The following is an 18,071-nucleotide window of genomic DNA, read 5'->3' on the forward strand; positions in this document are numbered from 1 at the left end:
CGCACAGCCGATCGCATCCGGAGATGGAGGTGCAGCGCCTCCGTATCCGGACGGCTCGTCGCCGCACCAGCGCTGCCACGGGCGCGCTCATCCTGCATTGCGAGATCTTTGCGCCCGGTGTCTTTAGCATGCGTATATGACGTACGTGCAGCGCTTGGGGCGTCCGGCATGGACGATTGCAGGCCACCGTCCGCGGCGGCCGCGCACGTACTAATATGTGGGCGGTAGTGTCACCTGGGCGCGTGGGGTGTGGTGGATGACGCCACAGAACTAGGGCGGATATTGCCAGGGCTCATCATTCTTTGGTCCACTTATTCCGTACCGTGGACGGCCAAGCTTGTTGGCGTGCACATATCCATGTGGGCGGGGATGCGAGAACGGCTGATAGGTATGATGAGGGTCGCATCTGGGCATGTCGACGTCGGAGGCGCAGTGATCTATGAGGCCCGAATATCCGACCTTCGAAGCACAATAACTGTATAGTCCGGATGGAGAGCGTCCGACGCTGGGTGACAAGCTGCGATCTAACCTGAAAGTCATATACGTACGGCCTATTCGCCCGTCACGAGTGTGACCTACCGTCTCCCAGAACAAGACCTTCAAGCGCACACCGTCAAAGGGTTCTCCTGCCACATATCGTCAGCCACCTTGACCAAAATGCGACATCGTGAGTCACCCACCGGGCGCGTGAACGTCCAGCAGTTCAGGTTCGTGTACGCGCGCGCGTACCCGACCTCTGCGTACGTGAACATGTACCGCCACTTGCGCTTGAACGCCTCGAGCGCGTCCGCGTCGCGCAGCTGCGGGTATCGCTCCTGCAGCTCGGCGACGACGGGGCCTTTAAAGTTCGCTTCGAAGCGTCTGTGCGCGTCCCGATCAAAGTTAACTTTGAGTTGGACGCAGAGGGGAGTTGACGGGCATACCTGCCCCATTCGCGCAGCGTGCGCGGGTAGTCTGGAATGACGCGTTAGAAGGGAATATGAGTATAGGAAGTGGGGTACATACGGATCCCGTGGTCCTCTAGATTATGCAGCACGAACTTTCCTGGGGTCGCCTCCTGCGCAGCGTTTGCGATAGACAGCGGGCTCGGCAAGTGCGTGTTCGGCCAGTGGTAATGCCGCGCGAAGTCGTCGGGCCTGTCATCTCAGTGAGTAGTCGTGTTACTAACTAGCGCGCGGTCCCTTACTGGTACTCGCTCCAGCGGTGCTCAGGCTGACTCGTCGCGGTGAGCACGACCGTCGCCCGGTCGCGCTTCAGCGCCCAGTCCAGCGTCCGGAAGAACGTGCCCAGGTTCCGCGGTCCCACAGCCTGTCAGCACGTCGCCGTCAGTCTCCCCAACGATGACTACATGGGCAAGGGACGGACCTCGACCATCTCGGACGCGACGAGCGCGTCGAACGCGTGCGCGAACTCGGGCGGGAGCTCGCGGTAGTCGCACAGGTGCACGCGCACGCGGTCCGCGACGCCCGCCTCCGCCGCGCGCCGCTCCGTCATCGCGCGCTGCTCGCGCGAGAGCGTCACCGTGTCCACGATGCACCCCAGTTTCGCTGCCTACCCGGACGCGAGATGCCCATGTCAGCACCAGTCGGACCGGGGCCGAGGAGAGAGGACGCACCCCGATGGCCATGGGGCCCCAGCCGGAGCCGAACTCGAGCAGCCGGTCGCCGGGGCGGACGCGCGCCTTTGCGAGGATGGTTGCGATCTTGCGCTGTTGGGCGGCCTCGAGGTCGCCTGGGCGCGGACCGGAGATGAGGTCGCCGCGCACGCCGCCCTCTTCTTCGCCCCAGATCGCGCAGGAGTACATCATTTCTTTGCTGAGGAAGCACTGGGGCGACATTTAGCGAGAGGCTGTTCGGCGAGAGAATAAGAGGGACACTCACTTCGAAGAGAGCGTTGGAGGTGTCGTATGCGACTTCCTAATTGAGTACGAGTGTGAGCCGAGGAGTGACAGGGAAGCGTTGCATGTACCGACCACGTTCCACCTCGACATGCCATTGCCAAGGGCTTGGTGTCCGAGAGCATTGATTGCGAGGGCGGAGCAGCGGGAGAAGAAGGAACTCAGGATGCTCGAAAGCCCCGAAAGAGTGGTGCGGTTATCCAACCAGAGCTGGGAAAGACGCAAGGTTAATCGCGCCTAAATGTGTATGTATGCACGAAGGTTTTACGTTCAGTAGGTCTTTCAGGCTCAAGACCGTGAATTCGCCTTGCATATAGGCCTCGGCAACTACCGCAGATGAGAACTCACACAATAAGTGATATAAACGTGGAACCTACCTCCAAGGTCGTTCGACAATATGATGCGTGTCCACACGCGGGGGTTGTGTACGTGCATGGTCACAATCGGAGATGTCTCCTTGCTCGCGGTTTGGCCGAAGCTGTACGTGCCGTCATCATCCACCACAATGAGTGTGCCCTTGACGATGCCGCGGCTGAGCGTACTGAAGACGCGCGAGCGACCTTGACGAAAAGAAGCGTCAGTGAATTAGTCGCATCCCGAGTGCGAAGAATAATGGCCTGAGAACTCACCGTAAGTGTTAATAAGTCCAGTGATACTGGACGGCAGTACTCCCGCCGAGACGATCATAGATCGCAGGGTAGACTCATGCAGAGGAGCGGGACTGGAAGACGACATGTTGGAGACTAAGCTGGGATGTCTGGCCGGAGTAACATCTCCGCTCTGCGCAAGACTATAAATCTCGCCGCCGACGCTCTTCCTTTCCACGGACCGCGGTAAGCTGCGGCCGAATCATGTATATAAGTCATGTTAAGCTAGCAAAGTTCCGCGCGCGGAAGAAGACCTTCGTCAAGCAGGCGCGGCGCGCCCGGACTTCCGCGCAGAATACCACCGAGGCCAGAAAAACAATACACCAGAATTCCGCGCTCGGCACGAATGTACCACGATGTCGCCGGAGTGACTGTTTTTCGGTGCTCATGGGTGCGGATGACGCGGAGGAAGAAGATGAGAGGCCGATTGTGATAGCGCCTCGTGAGCGCCGCGTTGTCCGGAAGAGATCTAGGGATTCGAGAAGGCGGAGTGGTTTTGCGCGTCGGCGTTGAGTGAGGCGTCCGCGCATAACGTTCTGTGAGCGGCGACCGGCGAGCGCAACAGGCATGACGGGTGACAGCTGTCGACGAATTGGGCAGCTGTGACGTAACGCATCGTCGCAGACACTCCTCCTGCTTCAGCAGCTTCTGGGTCAGGACCTCTATGCACGTCTGTCGTCAAGGGCGCCTCGGGCCGACGATCGATGACGTCGGCGCTGGCAGGGCGTCGACAGCGCTTGCGTTCTCTCTCGCGCTCGCCCTGCAGCTCGCCTTCGACCGCCCTTAGCCCCGCTAGCTAGTCCTGGTCTCTGTGCGCCCGTCTCCCGCAGATGTCTTGCTGCCCAGCGTCCGTCGCGCACGTGATATCAGAGGCTCACGACGATATACAGCAGTCCACTGCTCTAAGCGACCCGTGCCCCGCTTGCGTTCTCACAGCTCCGTGCGCGTCTGTTCGATCGACTCCGAGCGAATCCATTCACGCATAGCTACGTGCCGTACATAGTCCCTACGCTGATCATCCCGCCCTCCTCTCCGCCGCCTTCCTGCCAGGGTCCTGCCCTGCACCCGCCCGCAGCTCCCGAGTGCAACCACACCACCTTGCCGTCGTCGTGTGCCCCGCGCAACGACCGCTTCTGCCCCGCCGTCGACGGCGCGGAACCCTCGTGCGGCCACCCTACATCCAACACGGTCAGTAATGAGCATACGGCCGAGTCGAGCGCACTCACCCGTTATCCGCGCGTACAGAGCCTCCGTGTACCAGCATGACGGCGCCTACAGAAAGATCCACAGCGTGTGCGGGCGACACAGACAGGAATCGGGCAAGAAGCAGGAGCGGGAGCGGGAGTGCGGACAGGGACACCAGACCCTGCTTCTCCTCCCCTCCCTCCCCACCGCCTTTATACACGCCCTCTTCCGGGCAGGCCTCCGTCCATCCCCCACCCATCCCCAGCACATCCACGGCGCCAGTCGCCAGTCGCCACCCGTCCCTCACCTTGCCGACGCATACGTCTCCCAGACTACACCCTCACACAACAGCCGACGCCTTCCCACAGCCCACCGCACCCGACCCTGCCACTCGTACGCGCACCCGACGCTTGTCCCCCGCCGTGGTGCCACATCCGACCACACGGCACGATGGCCCTGTGCCGCTGCCCTCGGACATGCCTCGTTTGCCAACAACATCGTCCGTGCGGCCGCCCTCTGCGTACACGAACGGCGGACGGGCCATCGGCGTCGAGAGCGTGCCCAGCTAGCACCCCACGACACCCCGGGGTTGCACTGTATCATAGAGAGCTCCCGCTCGTGCACGACAACCGACGCCGGCGTGTCTCGTCGACGTTCAAGCCGTCGGAATTCGACTTTGAGCGGCGAACGGCGAACGGGGTACGACGGCCACCGAACCCATCTCCACGTTCGCGTTCGCGCTCTAGCCGGCACTGTCGGCCCTCTGCCGCTGAGACGCAAGGCACGCCGCCAGAACGTGCGTGAGCACCAGTTCCGTCGATTCGGCCCAGACGTCGGGCGAGTACCGGTGGACGGCTCGAGCTCGAACGAATGAGGTACGTCTGTGGCCCGCCTCCTGCGCTCACCGCGGCGCTCTGGCCGCATGATGCGCGCAGACCTGATGTGTGCGTGCGTGTAGTACCGTAGACTAGCAGTGCTCTGAGCATGTAGTGTGCCGCGCCCCGAACGTGGAATAGGACGATTGGCATTGTTTTGGGACAGTTCCACCGCGGCGAGGCCCCGTATCCCGTGTCCGTGCAGACGATCGCCATCGACGACGGTGTACCTCTGCAGGAACGACGAGTGAATACGTCTGCGTCGCTCCGCACGCGCGGCGCGAGCCTGGTACGTCTCTATACACCCCGCATGTTGTGTGGTCGCCTCAGTTGATGCCATTCACCCGCAGGCCTCTCCCTCTCAGGTGCTCGGGGGTGGTGTACTGCACCCGTACGAACCCGCACGAACACGCACGAACACGCACGAACGTCCCGCGCGCCGCCCACCCCTCCCGGCCCCGACAAGACACAGCACCCTCTGCCTCAGCGCGACCTTCGGCAGCCCTAAAATCACCTCAGCAGACCCCCACGCGCCCCTCCGCGCGCGCCGTGTGCGCTTTCGTGTCGCCCGCTCTCGAAATGAAATCCGCCATTTGCGGCGATTTCATGCGATTCCAGCCATCCCCGGCGCAACATCGCGCATTTCTCCGCGCCCGCCCGCCGTCCCGCGCTGCCATTCTGCGTGCACGCCTCCCTGCACGTCCCCGACTGAGTCCAGCGGCGTGCGCGGCGGATACGAGAAAATTGGGGTCGGAGCGCGGGTCGGGGCGCGTACCAGGCCGCGAGCCAGTCGGATCCATCTCCCCCCAGGACGACCCCCGGACGCGCTTCGTAGACGTCTCACAACGTACCTGTGCCCCAGGGCACACGCGCACACGCCATCTCAGGGCGGTGCGGGCCGGTCGAAAATCGGCACTTTCGAGCGATGTCATGGCGTGGAGCGCGTCGGAAGGCGCGCGTCCCCACCGTGCGGCGACCCAGATCGCGGCGTGCTTCGACGGGAACGCGCTGCTGGCCGCCCCCTAGCTGCTGCCGTCGAGATGCGGCGATTTGGGGCGCGCGGAGGTCGGCCATCGAGCCGGCGGGGCCGTGTGGGAGCTCCTCTCAAAGCAGGCCGTCCCGCCCCTCCTAGACGGCTGTGGACGATGCACGGGGAAGACGAGAGGCCCTGGGCGTGCGTACGGCCATCGCGAGCGCGATCTAAGCGTCACACACTCGCGGCGACGTAGGAACACCGCCGACAAGACCTCGGCCTCGTGCCGTGACGACGGCTCTGGCAGCTCCAGAACGATGCTCGCACTGCACCCCGGCGCAAGCGTACAGCTCATTCGAGCGCGATCCGCGATGACAAAAGTACGTTGCTTTCAGCGGATCTGATTGGATTCTGCGCGCTGACGCGACAAAAGGGCCCATTTGCACGCGTCCGTGCGGCGTACCGCGGCGTGGTTTGGCGTGCGATAGCTGGTGCACATTCCCCATCGACTGCCAAGTAGCTCTGGACGGTTGATGAGGCTGGAGGGCGGCCATCGTGCGGGGGGAGAGTAGCCGCTTGGCTCGGAGACCAGGGAGGCTGTACCGCGGCTCCTGGAGGCCTGGAGACGGCGTACCGAGCATGTACGAGCCCCTCCTTTCGTGTACAACCGGTTGCTAATGTCTCTCGTCTCGCAGAGCGGCATGGCGCGGACCCGTACCTCGTACCTCGATACCACGCACAGAGGTGCCGCTGACTTGCTGGAGGATTCCCTTGCGTTAGAGCGCGGGTGCATGGCAAGGCGGAGCGAGGCCGCGCACGCGCAGCGCCGTTTCTGCAGAGCGTCTGGACTCTGAAGCACCCCGTGCCTCTGGGCACGTTGCGACTCGGCAAAGTGTTCTCTCGCGACGCCGTTTGGCCCATATCCCGCCCGGAACGTCCGCTCTCGAACCCCGGCGCGGAGTGACAGAGCTTACGAGAGGATCACTCCGTAGGCCGTTCGCTGCGCCAGGGCCGCCGTGTCGTAGACTCCCACGCAGCGGAGGCAATGTCGTCTATGCACATGAGTTTTGTATTTCGTGCAAGCTGCGGTGCGCTCGCGACTCCACGAGGATACAGATCTACGAGCTAGGAAGGTACGCCATTGGCCGCCTCCAGCGTCCTCGGTACTCATGCGATTCCACTGCTAGATCAATAGCCCTCGTGCACCGTGGAGAGCTCGCGACGTCCTTAGGAACGTACGGCGTGCGAGAGGGCGTACGGGACACTGCAACATGGCACGGCTACACGAGATCGCGTCTGAATGAATTCGCCGCTCGCCTTCTTCCACAACGCTCCCCACGCGGCGCTGGACATCCCTGAAGCCCCTGATCGCGTTAGAACAGGCGGATTACGAGATGTACGGTGGGAGGTCTCGTTCGGTTAGCATCTGGCACTGCATTGCACTCCGAGACGTGTCGAACTGATTTCCGGATGTAGGCCTCCGAGTCGTTTTCCAACGACTGGAGCGCGGCGGCAGGGCGGCCAGTTCAGTCTGAAAATAGTGGTATAGCTGCGCCGCGTTTCCGTGCACTCAGGCTCGGTTTCAGATGTAACAAAGTCCGCGTTTCGGTGCTGTCACAGGGGCGAGCTCACACGTCGAGATGAGGCCACTATCCGTCGCGTTCTGGCACGACTCGCGAGTCGCGCGGTGCATGAGTCGCCTCCGCTCGTGCGCAAATATTCTCACAACGCAGTCTTGCTATGAACGGTACAAGCCTTCTCGTTTCGCCTTCCCAGGAGATGAAGGCCCGACCATATGATAACGGCAAGTCTTCGTCGCCCGCTGCATCTCGGAAGCCGCATCTTACGTCACATTCAGAGCTGCCCGCGTACGGATCGAGATTGGAATGCACGGCACACGGACCGGTGCTTCGCACGCCGTTCCAACGCGCACACGCAGCGGCCAGCGGATGTGTATGTTTCGGGAACGCGTCGAGTGCTAATCGCATCACTGGCAGGCGCGCCTGACGAGCCGTACTTGCTGCTCGTGATCCGGGGGCGGTGGGGTCTCATGGAAACGACGAGCAAAGCGGGACACGTACACCACACTAGGTACGCCGTCGGCCCGCTGCCTCGCATCCGAGTCCTCGCTCGCTAATATGATATTCGAGCAGCTACAGGATATCCTCATGTAAATTAATGGAGGCAGCTCATCTCGCTGTGCTCACAGTGGAATTGAGCCGGCGGCTTCGATAGAGGGAGTCTCTCATGACGCTACGAACACCTCAGCAGCACGGCCTGGAACCTTTATGCTCTGTAAGGTACGTCGTGGGCTATCGTTTCAGCCTCAGCGCCGGGCTCCATGCTCATATCGCCCCAGCATCACCACGGCACTCGCGCTCCGTGCCCGCGAGTTTCCGGTTGCTAGCGGCAGCGACGGGAGAGTGGATGTACAGCATCCCAGGCGCTGTTCCGCGAGCGAGCCGACTGGATGCGCGGAGATTGACAGGATGCGCCTAATGCACATAGATAGCAAACTACGCCCTCGAAGTCAGTACTTACCGAGCTCGTCTGAAAGTGGCTCGCTGATCGGTCAAGTATAGACTCTTTGCGAGCACTCGAGTCTTCAGCAAGAAGGCGGCGAACACGATTCTCAGGGCTCGATGCTTCGCAATGGTGAGCTTGTGCTTGTTCAGATATTTGGTTGCCAGGAGTGCACGACCTGATCTCGCGTGCGGTGTCGCGGCGGGCCTGCCGGGTATCCTCTCGCCACGGTATTTTTTCAAAGCACAGCGAGAACCAGAGGTGCGGACCACCTCCTGCCGAAACCGCCTGGCCGTGTCCCCGAGGTACGTCCTCTTGCGGCTCGTTTTGTGTATTGTGCACTGATCGCTTAGTAGCACGTAGAGGTTCCCAATACTATACGCACCTCGGAGAGGCTGTGGATGCACCGACTCGGAGTCCACCGCAAAGCTCTCGGCACCAGCTTTCCAGTTAGACAGAGTCCCCGTTGAGGCTACCGATTACTCGCACGGTCATGCACAGGTGCCAGCTTTGCGGGTCCGAGTCCTATTTGCGGTATGCTCTCGTCGTGAAGCGGCGAGCGCACATTGAGCCGCCCGCTTTCTCAATGGGTGCGCACGATCGGTACGTACTCTGTAGAAACTTTTAAACATCTGCTCATCAAAGATACTTGAATATGCGGACCGCGCAGGGAGCCGCCAGGCGACTCGCCACAGTACTTGCGAAGCAGGCTGCCGGCTGCTGTATCAGTTCATGGGGACACAGAGAGACACGGTACGGCAGTCGAAAGGCAGTGCGCGATTCCCCCGACCACCGTGTCTTCTCACGCCGTGGCAGGCACGCTTCTGCGTGTCGCGTGTGTACTACGCCACACTGTCTCCCTAGACACCTATTGTCTTGCACGGCTGCTCTTGCAACACCCGCCGGCTGCAGGAGATGGGCCGTGCCCAGATTTATGTGATCGAGTTGATGTACCATCGAAGCATTGACAGTACTCACCGGTGATCGAGATATTGGTGCGCAAGTTCATAATTTATTCTCTGTCATCTTCCTCTCATTCTTGAGGGGCTTCAGTATCGGGGTTGCAACCCCCTAGCTAATTAGGCACAGCGGACTTGGCACCGGTCCAAGTCCGGGCGCCTAAATGTAGTCGGGGCGGGGGTACGGACTTGACACCGGGGAGGGCGGACTTGACACCGGTCTAAGTCCGGGCGTCTATATGTAGTCGGGGCTGAGGTCGGTACGGAACTCAGAGAAAATGGTTGACAAAGAGGCGATTCGAACGCCCGTATACGCGCAGCAATCAGGTAACACTTACCGCTCCACCACTACCGTACATCCCAGGCCGCACATTATACTGTGATCACTACAGCCAAGGTTCTTGCACGGCCTCGTCGACTCACTCACACCACCCTCCTCCGCTCATTCTTAGCTTTCCCCGGACCACTCGCTGCTTGCAAATACATCATTCTCTTGCCACCCGACCCCGTCACTCCGCGAGGACGATCTCGTTGGCTCGATTCCCCCAAATTCATTGTCGAAATCACAGCCACCCCCGCCTTTCCTGCCTGTTCGATCACCTCGGGCCTGTTCGATCACCTTGGGCCTGTTCGATCACCTCCGCCTTCTCGATCATCCTCCACACACTCTCTCCACCTTTCAAGCACCGCTCGCCCGGACGCATGCATCCCCATTTCTCGCCCGAAACCCCCGCTGCAGCCCTAAAGCACGAAATTGCAACAACCTGGAGCAGGCGAGAAGGACGGGTGAGAAGGACGCGGCCCAGAAGGATACGGAGGGGTCAGGGGGTCAAGGTTGATACTGGTGCGTATCCTATTGCCCTGAACCTCGCGAGTTACACTTACGGTTCATATCTTAGTTACTTCTCGCAACACAGCTTCCGCTCTGTGCTCGCAGGCGGTCGATCGGTCGCTTTATTGTCCTCGCCGAAGCAAGTGTCCGTCCGCCCTTCTCAAGCTCGCCTGCCTGCACCTGCCCACTCGCCGCCCTCCGCCCACCCCCTTTACGTTCCAGCACCTCGCACTCTCCGCATGTGTCCTCAACATGCGTCCTCAATAACGCTTAGACACACACCACCGACCTCCGCCCTCGTCCTGATCTGCCGAAACGTCCTGGCTCTGCTCACCCCTCGCCCCGTCCTAGCTCTGCTCGCCCCTCGCCCGCCTGTCTTCGCGCACCTGTGTTCCTTCATCCACACCCACGTCCTCCTCGTACACGACGTTCGCCTCGCCCCGAACCATCTGCGTCTTCGTCATTGCCGCCCTGCGCGCACTCAGCCGCATGGGTTCTCTGCGACACTAACCTCCTCATCCGCCCCACCTTCGGCCCCTTCATCCGCCTCCCCTTTCCGCACAATTGTCTTCCGCCATCTACGTCCACATCTCCCCCGCGCGTGCGCTCGCCACATCCACATATCCCGCGCGCGTGCGCTCGCCTGCGCTCGCGTCCTCGCCATCGCCATCGCCGTGCTCTCGTACTCGTCCACCACCCTCCGCGTATCGCCGCGCTCTGCGAACTCGTCTACCGCCCTCCGCGCAACCGACCTCTGTCCTCCGTGCATCCGACCTCAACGCTTCCCTGCCTTCGTTGAATTTGCCCTCTCCGCCTCCGCCCGCTCCGCCCTCCTCGCGCGCCCCGCCTTCGCGCGCTTCGACCGCCTGTCTTTTCCGCGTACGCGTCTTCCTTCCACCCACCGGACGCTCGCGCTCCGCGCATACGATCTCCGAGTCCGCCGTCCGCCGTCCACCTCCTCCAACCACCCGACTCACTCGCTCGCACATGCGACCTCCGCCCGCTTCGCGCTCACGATCTGCTCACCTCGCGCTCACGATCCGCCCTGACCTCCGCCCTTTTCGTCCTCCCCTGCCTTCGTCCGCGCCTACACCACGCTCTGTGCTCGCACGCACGCTACCTTCCGCGTCCAGCCACGATACCAGTCCGGTGGCTCGTTTCGCGCTCGCGCTGTAGCCCGCTCGTAGTTAAACTAGTCCATGTCACTATACCCATATTGTAGTTTAGCAAGATACGTTTGATCATATACATAGACGCGGTCCGGTATGACGAGCTCTGTACGGGTAGGTACTTGGTGCCCTGATCGATCCGAAACAATCGAAGGTTCCGCGCGTGATTTGCGTTGTCCGATGTTCCCGGGGCTCCCGAGCCACCCCCACATTCGTTCAATAACGCTCCACATCAAAAAAGTGCCTCACTGCTTCAGTTTGAAAGAAGCGGCCGTCCAGCCGAATGTTCTGACCAATTTGATGGCCATACTGGCCTACATGTCAGCATAAAGCACAGTGGCGCCGCATCAGTACTTACAGGTTTTGAAGGTGCGCGGACAATACGCCGTCATGAGGCTATGTGCAAATGTCAGCGTACGAGGTTCCACTTGCGGCAACATCCAGACTTACCGCATGCCACCCGAAGGTGTGCTGGAACTCCGAACCACCCGGCCTGAACGCTCTCTTAGACCCAGAGTTTTTGCAGTAGTCGAATCCGAGGGCCTTCATAGTCTGTGATTATGTCAGGAAACGAACAAAGCGGGCACTAGATTCACTCACCCGCACGAATTCTTTCCAGGTAATAGCACGGCGGTCTCCTTTGCCAATTTTGAATATGGAAGCAAAGACCTGCCAACGGGGTGTTCGTCCTCAGCTCCCCGCCAAGCGTTTTCCACCAGACTCACTCGGTAGTTCTTCGACTTCAGCAGAATAGGCATGGTCTTGCAAAGTAGATGGGCTGAGAGGGGTCAAGATGGGAGAGGAGCGAGCAGCGGAGAGAGAGAGATCGAGGCTGGGAGAGGAAGGAAAGAGCTTCAACGTTTGGCATCATTTGGGGGGCTGATTTCTCGCACCTTTCAAATGCGACTTGGGATGCCGGCGCGCGATCAACAACCTGTATGTCCTACTAGAATGACAGAGACACAGCGACAGAGAGAGAGAGACAGAGAGACAAAGAGGCAGGGGCAGAGACAGAGACAGAGACAGAGACAGACAGAGACAGAGGCAGAGGCAGAGGCAGAGAGTCCAACGTTTACCTGCGCTTGGCGCTTTCTTCGGTGTTCTCTCGCACCCGTCACACTTGAACGCGGATGCCCGATGCACGAGCACAAGGCTTAGATCAAGGTAACCATTCATTTGTCCATGCAACACGTCCTCGACCTACTTCACTTACGGCTCGTCATAATCGACTTCTCTTGCATCCGCGACCTCGCGCGTGCTCGTGCATGTAGCATGGCGTATCACGGCGACGTGCGGGATACCATATCGCACTTCACGACGAACCAGAATTCGCGAATCGGTATACCCTTACTGGACTATCGTTTCACGACAAGAAGAAGTCGCTCCTTGACGGCGCGCATATACAGAATCTCCAGCTCATCCGGCGATGTCTTAACGCGCAGGTCAACACGCTTGGGCGGCGGGATGATTCTGACCTTCTCCGTACGTTTCTCGGAAATGTACAACGTGATCCTAACGACATACACATACCTGCTCTATACGCCATCTAGCCAACGACGAGGACGGCCTATAAGTACTTCCGGGTCGTCAGCTTTTGCGAGCACGGGTATCTGCAGCGATACCGTGTGTTCGCAGACACCGGGTGATGGACGACTGACCTGTTTCTTGCACGCGCCCCCTACTTGGGGCTAGTCCTGCAGGTCGCGATGGTTCGCGCGCCCGACCAGAGATTTCCCCCCTTCCCTCTACAAACCCACGGCTCCCCATTCCTATCTGGCGCCCGAGCATCACGTAGCTACACGACATGTATACCACCCATCGCGCACTGTAAAATGATGGATCAATATCCGCTGTACCTCTGCCCTTGCCTTGGGGCACTGTGGCGCCGATCCCACTTATATTCTGTCTCGCGCCAGCTTCATAGCGGTGCTCTTCGTTATTCAGCGCGCGCGTTTGTCTTCAGCGCGCGCGTTTGTCTGCGCCCCCTCCCAGACCTCACGCTCGCCTCCGTGCATCGACATCGACCTCGACCTACTCCGCGACGCATGCTCTGGAATGCAAGGCATCGCTCGCCTTGACCGCGACTACGCCGCATTCAGGGCTACCAGTCGCGTATATAACGTCATTGCATCAAAGGCACGACCCGGGCGTACCTTGTTTCGGTCCGACTTTTGAACACCGGCGGTGCCTTAATGCCAAGTCCGACATTATCGGCCTCTTGTCCCTGCTGGTCGGTGACGTATCCATCGTACGTATGACCACCCGCCGTTAGCCAGCCACCCGCTCTAGTTGAGTACCTATGTATGTGTCGTAAACGCAATATTGCCACCCTATATCTCAATGACTTCCTCGCCATTCTCGATGAGGACACGGAAACCCGCGCCCTCTACATCCCGCCGCCAGTCCGTTCCCATGTCCCTCGCTTTCCCCTTGTCCTTTTTCGTCTCTTTGCCTTTCACGGCTTGCGCGGAAGGCTCAATTTTGACTCGGCGCAGCAAGGTCGACGGACCTGCTTGAGCTGCGTGCGCGTCCGAGTCGTACCCACTTATGACAGCACTCCCGACGGTCTGTGCCCGTGCGGTGGCCTCCTCTTTGATGTTCGACGGTCCGGCTTGCGGAGATGGCGGGTCTCGCGCACGTGCAGCGTGCACCGCAGTCATAGCGGCGGGCCTCTCACCAGACGCGCGTTGGATAGCGCGTACGTTTTCCAAGTACTCCAGGACATCCCCGAGCCCGAGCAGCTGCTGAACGTCTGGGCGACGGAGCAGAATGACTGGGACTCCGGGGAGGCACGCGACCCGCGCTCCGCTGACGCCTGCGTATCCCTGCCACTGCGTCTCGCCCTCGATCCAGTAACACGGATGGTGCGCGCTTTTGAGTTCCGGCGGATCTACCCAGCGCGCCACCGAGCGTCCGGACTCTTTGATGATCGCGACCTGGTACAGCTTCGGCCCTTGGCTGTTCTGTGTGAGCATCGCGTCAGCGTTGGGATGTGCACATGACAGTGACAAACTTACGGCGCTCCACAGAGCGACCCAGACCTTGTCGGGTTCGCAGGACAAGACATCGCTTGGCATCTCCACGCCGCGACGCCGGCATCCCATGTTGTGCGTCTCCTCGTACTGCTTCAGGTAATGACCGAACCCAGTGCAGGGCAGTCCAATGACGCGGACAAACACCGTGTCCTCTTGCAGCGAGACGTCAATGGGGGTCGTCGACCAAGTCACGGTTGACCACTGTGCCACGTCGAGCAGCCACACGTCGAAGATGAGCAGTGAGTCTGGGCCGCATGCATCTTGCACCCACGCGGCCTCCGCGAAATGCAGCAGCCGGGCGTCCTCGATGTCGACCTTCTTCTCTAGTGGCAGCTGGTCGATCTGTTGCGAACATTGTCAGCTACGGTCGATGCAACTTATGGTAGTCACAAGCGCACCTGGTTCCATAGCAACACAGTGATTGTGCGCCCGCGATATAAGTCTCGCCGAGAAGGGCCAGCCGAGTTCGCAGTGTTGACCTGCCAAAGCAGACGTGAATAGAGAGATCACCGACCCCGGTATACACGCACCAAGCCCCCCAGGACGTTGCCGACAATCTACGTCATGAATCGTTAGTGCGCAATGCTCGAACTACTCTTGCCACGAACACTTACCTTGAAAGGTCGAGCGGGTTTTATATCCTTCTTCTGTGACTTCGGGCGAGTCTCAAGTTCACGGTTGACCTTGCGGGTGCCGCGCGCTCGCTGTAGCGCTTTCTGATGATTGTCCGCACGCTTTTTAAGGCGGTCGCGCTTGCGCTGGGCTTCGATATTGACCAGGTCTTCTTCAGACGGTCCCCACTGCTCGGGGTACTGAGGACGATGACAGCCAAGACACTGTTCCCCGGTCAGCAATGAAACAGTGACGTGGCACCCAGGACAGACTGACCACCATAACGTAGGCCGCCGCATAATCCTCCTTGAAGCTCACTCGTGAAAAGAACTTCAGGACTCTGCAGTCCTTTGTGAGGCAGGCCGTGGGATAAGGCGGGGGTGGGCCAGCTGCGGCGAAGCACATGTCTTTGACGTCGTCGCTGTAGCCGTCGTCGTCGTCGTCATGGTCCGTTCGCGCTGGCCTAATTCCACCCATAGGCGGCATGCCAGGCCGCCTATAGGCTCGGTATATCGACATCGACGAGTCGCGGGAGAGAGGATGAGGGGTGGTGTGCTGGGTTTCGGTCGGTGGTGGGGAGGAGTAGAACCAGGTTCGTTGAAAACCGGGCACGAACTCACACGGTTTGGAACCGTGCACGAACTTGCGCGGTTTAGAACCGGCTGAGCGTTCTCGCAGCGCCGCGACTGCCATGCCATCGATATATCTCGTGCCGTTCGCCCTTGATGCCAGTCACATCCGCACAATGATTCTTCGCGCTATCGCCGTCGAGAGACAACTACGGATACTACGCTATCTACACTTAACACACCGTCTCTGAGTCCGTCTCCGCCCCCTCCGCCTCATCCGAGGAGAATATGGAGAGATCGATCGCATCTGTACCGTCCGGGAGCGTAACCATGGCCTTCTTCCACTTCTCATCCTTCACTGGTTTGTCAGAGGGAGCAACTACCTTGGGGCCCTTCTTCGCGAGCCCTGGAGTCGCCGTCTTCGAAGAGTTGACGGCCTTCGCCTGGATGCGTTTGCTCGGGCCAGCCTCCCCGACGTCGGGCACGGGCTTTGTACATGATTAAGTAAACGTGCGTCTGCGAGATGACGCGTGTCAACTCACCCTGAGGGGGCTTAACTCAATGCGCTTGCGCTTGGTCGAGGCACCCACTGAGCCCTTCGCGGGCTTCCCGACCGGCTGTCCAGACAGTCAGTCGGTATATGCATGGGCGAGAGACAGCGTTGTTCCACTCACCGCGGGCAGAGGGTACAGGAACTCATACTCCACTTGTGCAATGCGGCGTCCCAGACCGAGGGGCATGCGGTTGCGGTAGTTCCTGATGAGCACGGTCTTGATCGCCTCGTCGACACAGAGGAACCGCTCGCCCACGCCTTGGTGACGCCAACCTGAGACGGTAACGTCCCACCGTTCCACTACGTCGAGCTTCTTCGACTCGTCGTTTCCGGGGGTGGTCGCGAGCTCGTCGGCGGCGGCCACGGAGGTCGCGTTATCGCATCCCGTAGTGATGCTCGATGTGTCATCCACAGTTTGAGCGCACCGCTCAACGATGACAGGATGATCTTCGAGCTTCAGGCTACCTCCAGCAGCCGAGATGGAGAAGAGGGACGCGCCATCCGTGGGCCTCTGTTGTGGTGTAAGCGATTAGACTGAGTCAACCGAGACACCGAGCTCACCCCACTCCAAGCCAGTACGTTGAGGACGCGCGAGCGATGCGTCGTCACGGGCGGGTGGACCTCCAGCTGTGGGAGCCCAACATTATCTCTCAGCACGGCTTCGAGATATTCCACCTCCTTGCCAAGTCCCAGACACCGTGTAACTTCCGGCAGACGCATGAGAATGGCGGGGGTGTGCTCGTCGATCGTCACCTCGATTGACTTAAGACGGTCTTGGATCCAGTCCCCCTCCGTCGCCTTCCAAATATCCACTTTGGCTTCCTTCACTCCACCCACCATCGATACCGCCCACGCGCTATTGCGAAGGAATAGTTTGCTTCCGAGGTCGCAACAGACGGGGTGAAGTTCAGGCAGTTCCCCATTCTGCTATAACTGTGAGCGCGTGGATACGACCGTGGCATGGCTATGAAACACACCTTGGTCCAGCAGATGAGGCGGATGTACATCTTCGTGTTATAGGAGTGCGTGGTGGGAGGTGGTGGGCGGAGACAGACGCGGTGTTGCACAAAATTGACCCCCGTGCCTTCCCGGCGCCTCGGAGTCCTTGCTGACACGTCTGCATCGTCCTGTCCATCGCCTTCCATATCCGATACTGCCCGACCGCCGTGCGATGCTCGGTCGTGGACTGGAGACTATCAGTTTAGGATATGTGCTATGACTTTGACCACACTCTATTCGGACTACACATATGCCTGCGGGTATCTACTGTATCATAACTGTCCCTGTCAACGTCTCTTCTTCGCCGGGCGGCTGAATATGATTTAGTTAGCTGCTCCGGCACGGTAGTGAATGACAACGAACCCATTTCCACCCGCGTTAGCTTTGCGCTTTGGGGGTGCCTTGGGAGCCGTGACTGTAACGACGGCATCTTCTCGAGCAGCTCGGAGTCGTTCGGCGTGTGCACGTTCCTGCAACGTCATTACCCTGATGGGACTCATTGGTCAGTGGTCGTCAGAGAGTGTGTATCTACGTACGGATCGAATCCGTGAGCCTTCAAGGGCGCATGCACACGGCGACGTGTGCTCATCCGTCCTTCGGACACCTCCGCGTGTACAGACTTGTCAGCCAACTTAGGAGCACGATCCTTCCTTGCCCTACTCTTCGGCGGCTTCTTCGTCTCGCTTGCGGTGTCATGCCTCACCACGGCGACCTCGCTCAGCGCGCTAGGTATGCTATCGTCCACGGCCTCGCCGCTTCGGTCGCCGCTGCTGACCGAATCGATGAGGGAGACTGGGACAAGCTCACTGCCCGTGAGGGGTTGCTCCACCTTCCCCGACAGAGAACTATAATGAGTGCCACCCTCTGCCGCCATTTCCTGTGACTCCTCAACGTCATTGGAAAGGGCCTCGCCGGAGTTCCCCACCGTCTCCGAGATGCTGGATTGGCGGTGCTCGTCTGCGATTAGCGAGTGCGTGTTTAACTCGGCGTCGTGGCGGAGAGCGACGACGCTGAGGCCCACTTGTTTGGCCAACGCTGTGTTGAACTCGACTGGCGACTGGACTAACGGGCTGGAAAGTGTGGTGGGCGGCTCGCTGGATGATTGGAGCATCTCGGCGGGTGGTCCTGGAGGCGGCTCGGTGGGGGACGGCGCGGCGGGTGGCTCGATAAACGGCGCGGCGGGCGATGTGGTGGGCGGCGCGGCGGCGGTTGATACAGGCGGCGATGCAGGCGGCGGCGCGGC

At 60.2% G+C, this 18,071-nt stretch overlaps 7 protein-coding genes across 7 annotated transcripts; 2 read left to right on the top strand and 5 right to left on the bottom strand.

Moving 5' to 3' along the window:
• Positions 1-599: 599 nt before the first annotated feature.
• TRAVEDRAFT_45203 (cyclopropane-fatty-acyl-phospholipid synthase) lies at positions 600-2,632 on the bottom strand (the record flags this gene model as incomplete). The annotated part of the gene is made up of 12 exons (XM_008036945.1): positions 600-626; positions 681-861; positions 924-954; positions 1,006-1,136; positions 1,187-1,308; positions 1,366-1,551; positions 1,616-1,825; positions 1,881-1,916; positions 1,973-2,107; positions 2,166-2,224; positions 2,275-2,457; positions 2,527-2,632. 12 exons carry the CDS (start codon positions 2,630-2,632, stop codon positions 600-602), a joined length of 1,407 nt encoding a protein of 468 aa, XP_008035136.1.
• A 4,245-nt stretch (positions 2,633-6,877) lies between these two features.
• TRAVEDRAFT_35700 (uncharacterized protein) lies at positions 6,878-7,112 on the top strand (the record flags this gene model as incomplete). The annotated part of the gene is made up of 2 exons (XM_008036762.1): positions 6,878-6,995; positions 7,054-7,112. 2 exons carry the CDS (start codon positions 6,878-6,880, stop codon positions 7,110-7,112), a joined length of 177 nt encoding a protein of 58 aa, XP_008034953.1.
• A 3,018-nt stretch (positions 7,113-10,130) lies between these two features.
• On the top strand, positions 10,131-10,940 carry TRAVEDRAFT_45204 (uncharacterized protein; the record flags this gene model as incomplete). Its single annotated transcript, XM_008036946.1, has 1 exon — positions 10,131-10,940. The coding sequence occupies one exon, from the start codon at positions 10,131-10,133 to the stop codon at positions 10,938-10,940; it is 810 nt and encodes a 269-aa protein (XP_008035137.1).
• Positions 10,941-11,305: 365 nt separating this feature from the next.
• TRAVEDRAFT_45205 (uncharacterized protein) lies at positions 11,306-11,818 on the bottom strand (the record flags this gene model as incomplete). The annotated part of the gene is made up of 5 exons (XM_008036947.1): positions 11,306-11,369; positions 11,419-11,456; positions 11,511-11,612; positions 11,661-11,729; positions 11,786-11,818. 5 exons carry the CDS (start codon positions 11,816-11,818, stop codon positions 11,306-11,308), a joined length of 306 nt encoding a protein of 101 aa, XP_008035138.1.
• Positions 11,819-13,390: 1,572 nt separating this feature from the next.
• Positions 13,391-15,193, bottom strand: TRAVEDRAFT_45206 (uncharacterized protein; the record flags this gene model as incomplete). Its single annotated transcript, XM_008036948.1, has 6 exons — positions 13,391-14,023; positions 14,078-14,437; positions 14,494-14,574; positions 14,626-14,652; positions 14,710-14,931; positions 14,984-15,193. 6 exons carry the CDS (start codon positions 15,191-15,193, stop codon positions 13,391-13,393), a joined length of 1,533 nt encoding a protein of 510 aa, XP_008035139.1.
• A 316-nt stretch (positions 15,194-15,509) lies between these two features.
• TRAVEDRAFT_45207 (uncharacterized protein) lies at positions 15,510-16,836 on the bottom strand (the record flags this gene model as incomplete). The annotated part of the gene is made up of 5 exons (XM_008036949.1): positions 15,510-15,764; positions 15,819-15,893; positions 15,951-16,340; positions 16,391-16,753; positions 16,807-16,836. 5 exons carry the CDS (start codon positions 16,834-16,836, stop codon positions 15,510-15,512), a joined length of 1,113 nt encoding a protein of 370 aa, XP_008035140.1.
• Positions 16,837-17,151: 315 nt separating this feature from the next.
• Positions 17,152-17,939, bottom strand: TRAVEDRAFT_45208 (uncharacterized protein; the record flags this gene model as incomplete). The annotated part of the gene is made up of 2 exons (XM_008036950.1): positions 17,152-17,314; positions 17,365-17,939. The coding sequence occupies 2 exons, from the start codon at positions 17,937-17,939 to the stop codon at positions 17,152-17,154; spliced, it is 738 nt and encodes a 245-aa protein (XP_008035141.1).
• Between the last annotated feature and the right edge of the window lie 132 nt (positions 17,940-18,071).

The sequence above is a fragment of the Trametes versicolor genome (assembly GCF_000271585.1).
Source record: "Trametes versicolor FP-101664 SS1 unplaced genomic scaffold TRAVEscaffold_3, whole genome shotgun sequence".
NCBI lineage: Eukaryota > Fungi > Basidiomycota > Agaricomycetes > Polyporales > Polyporaceae > Trametes > Trametes versicolor.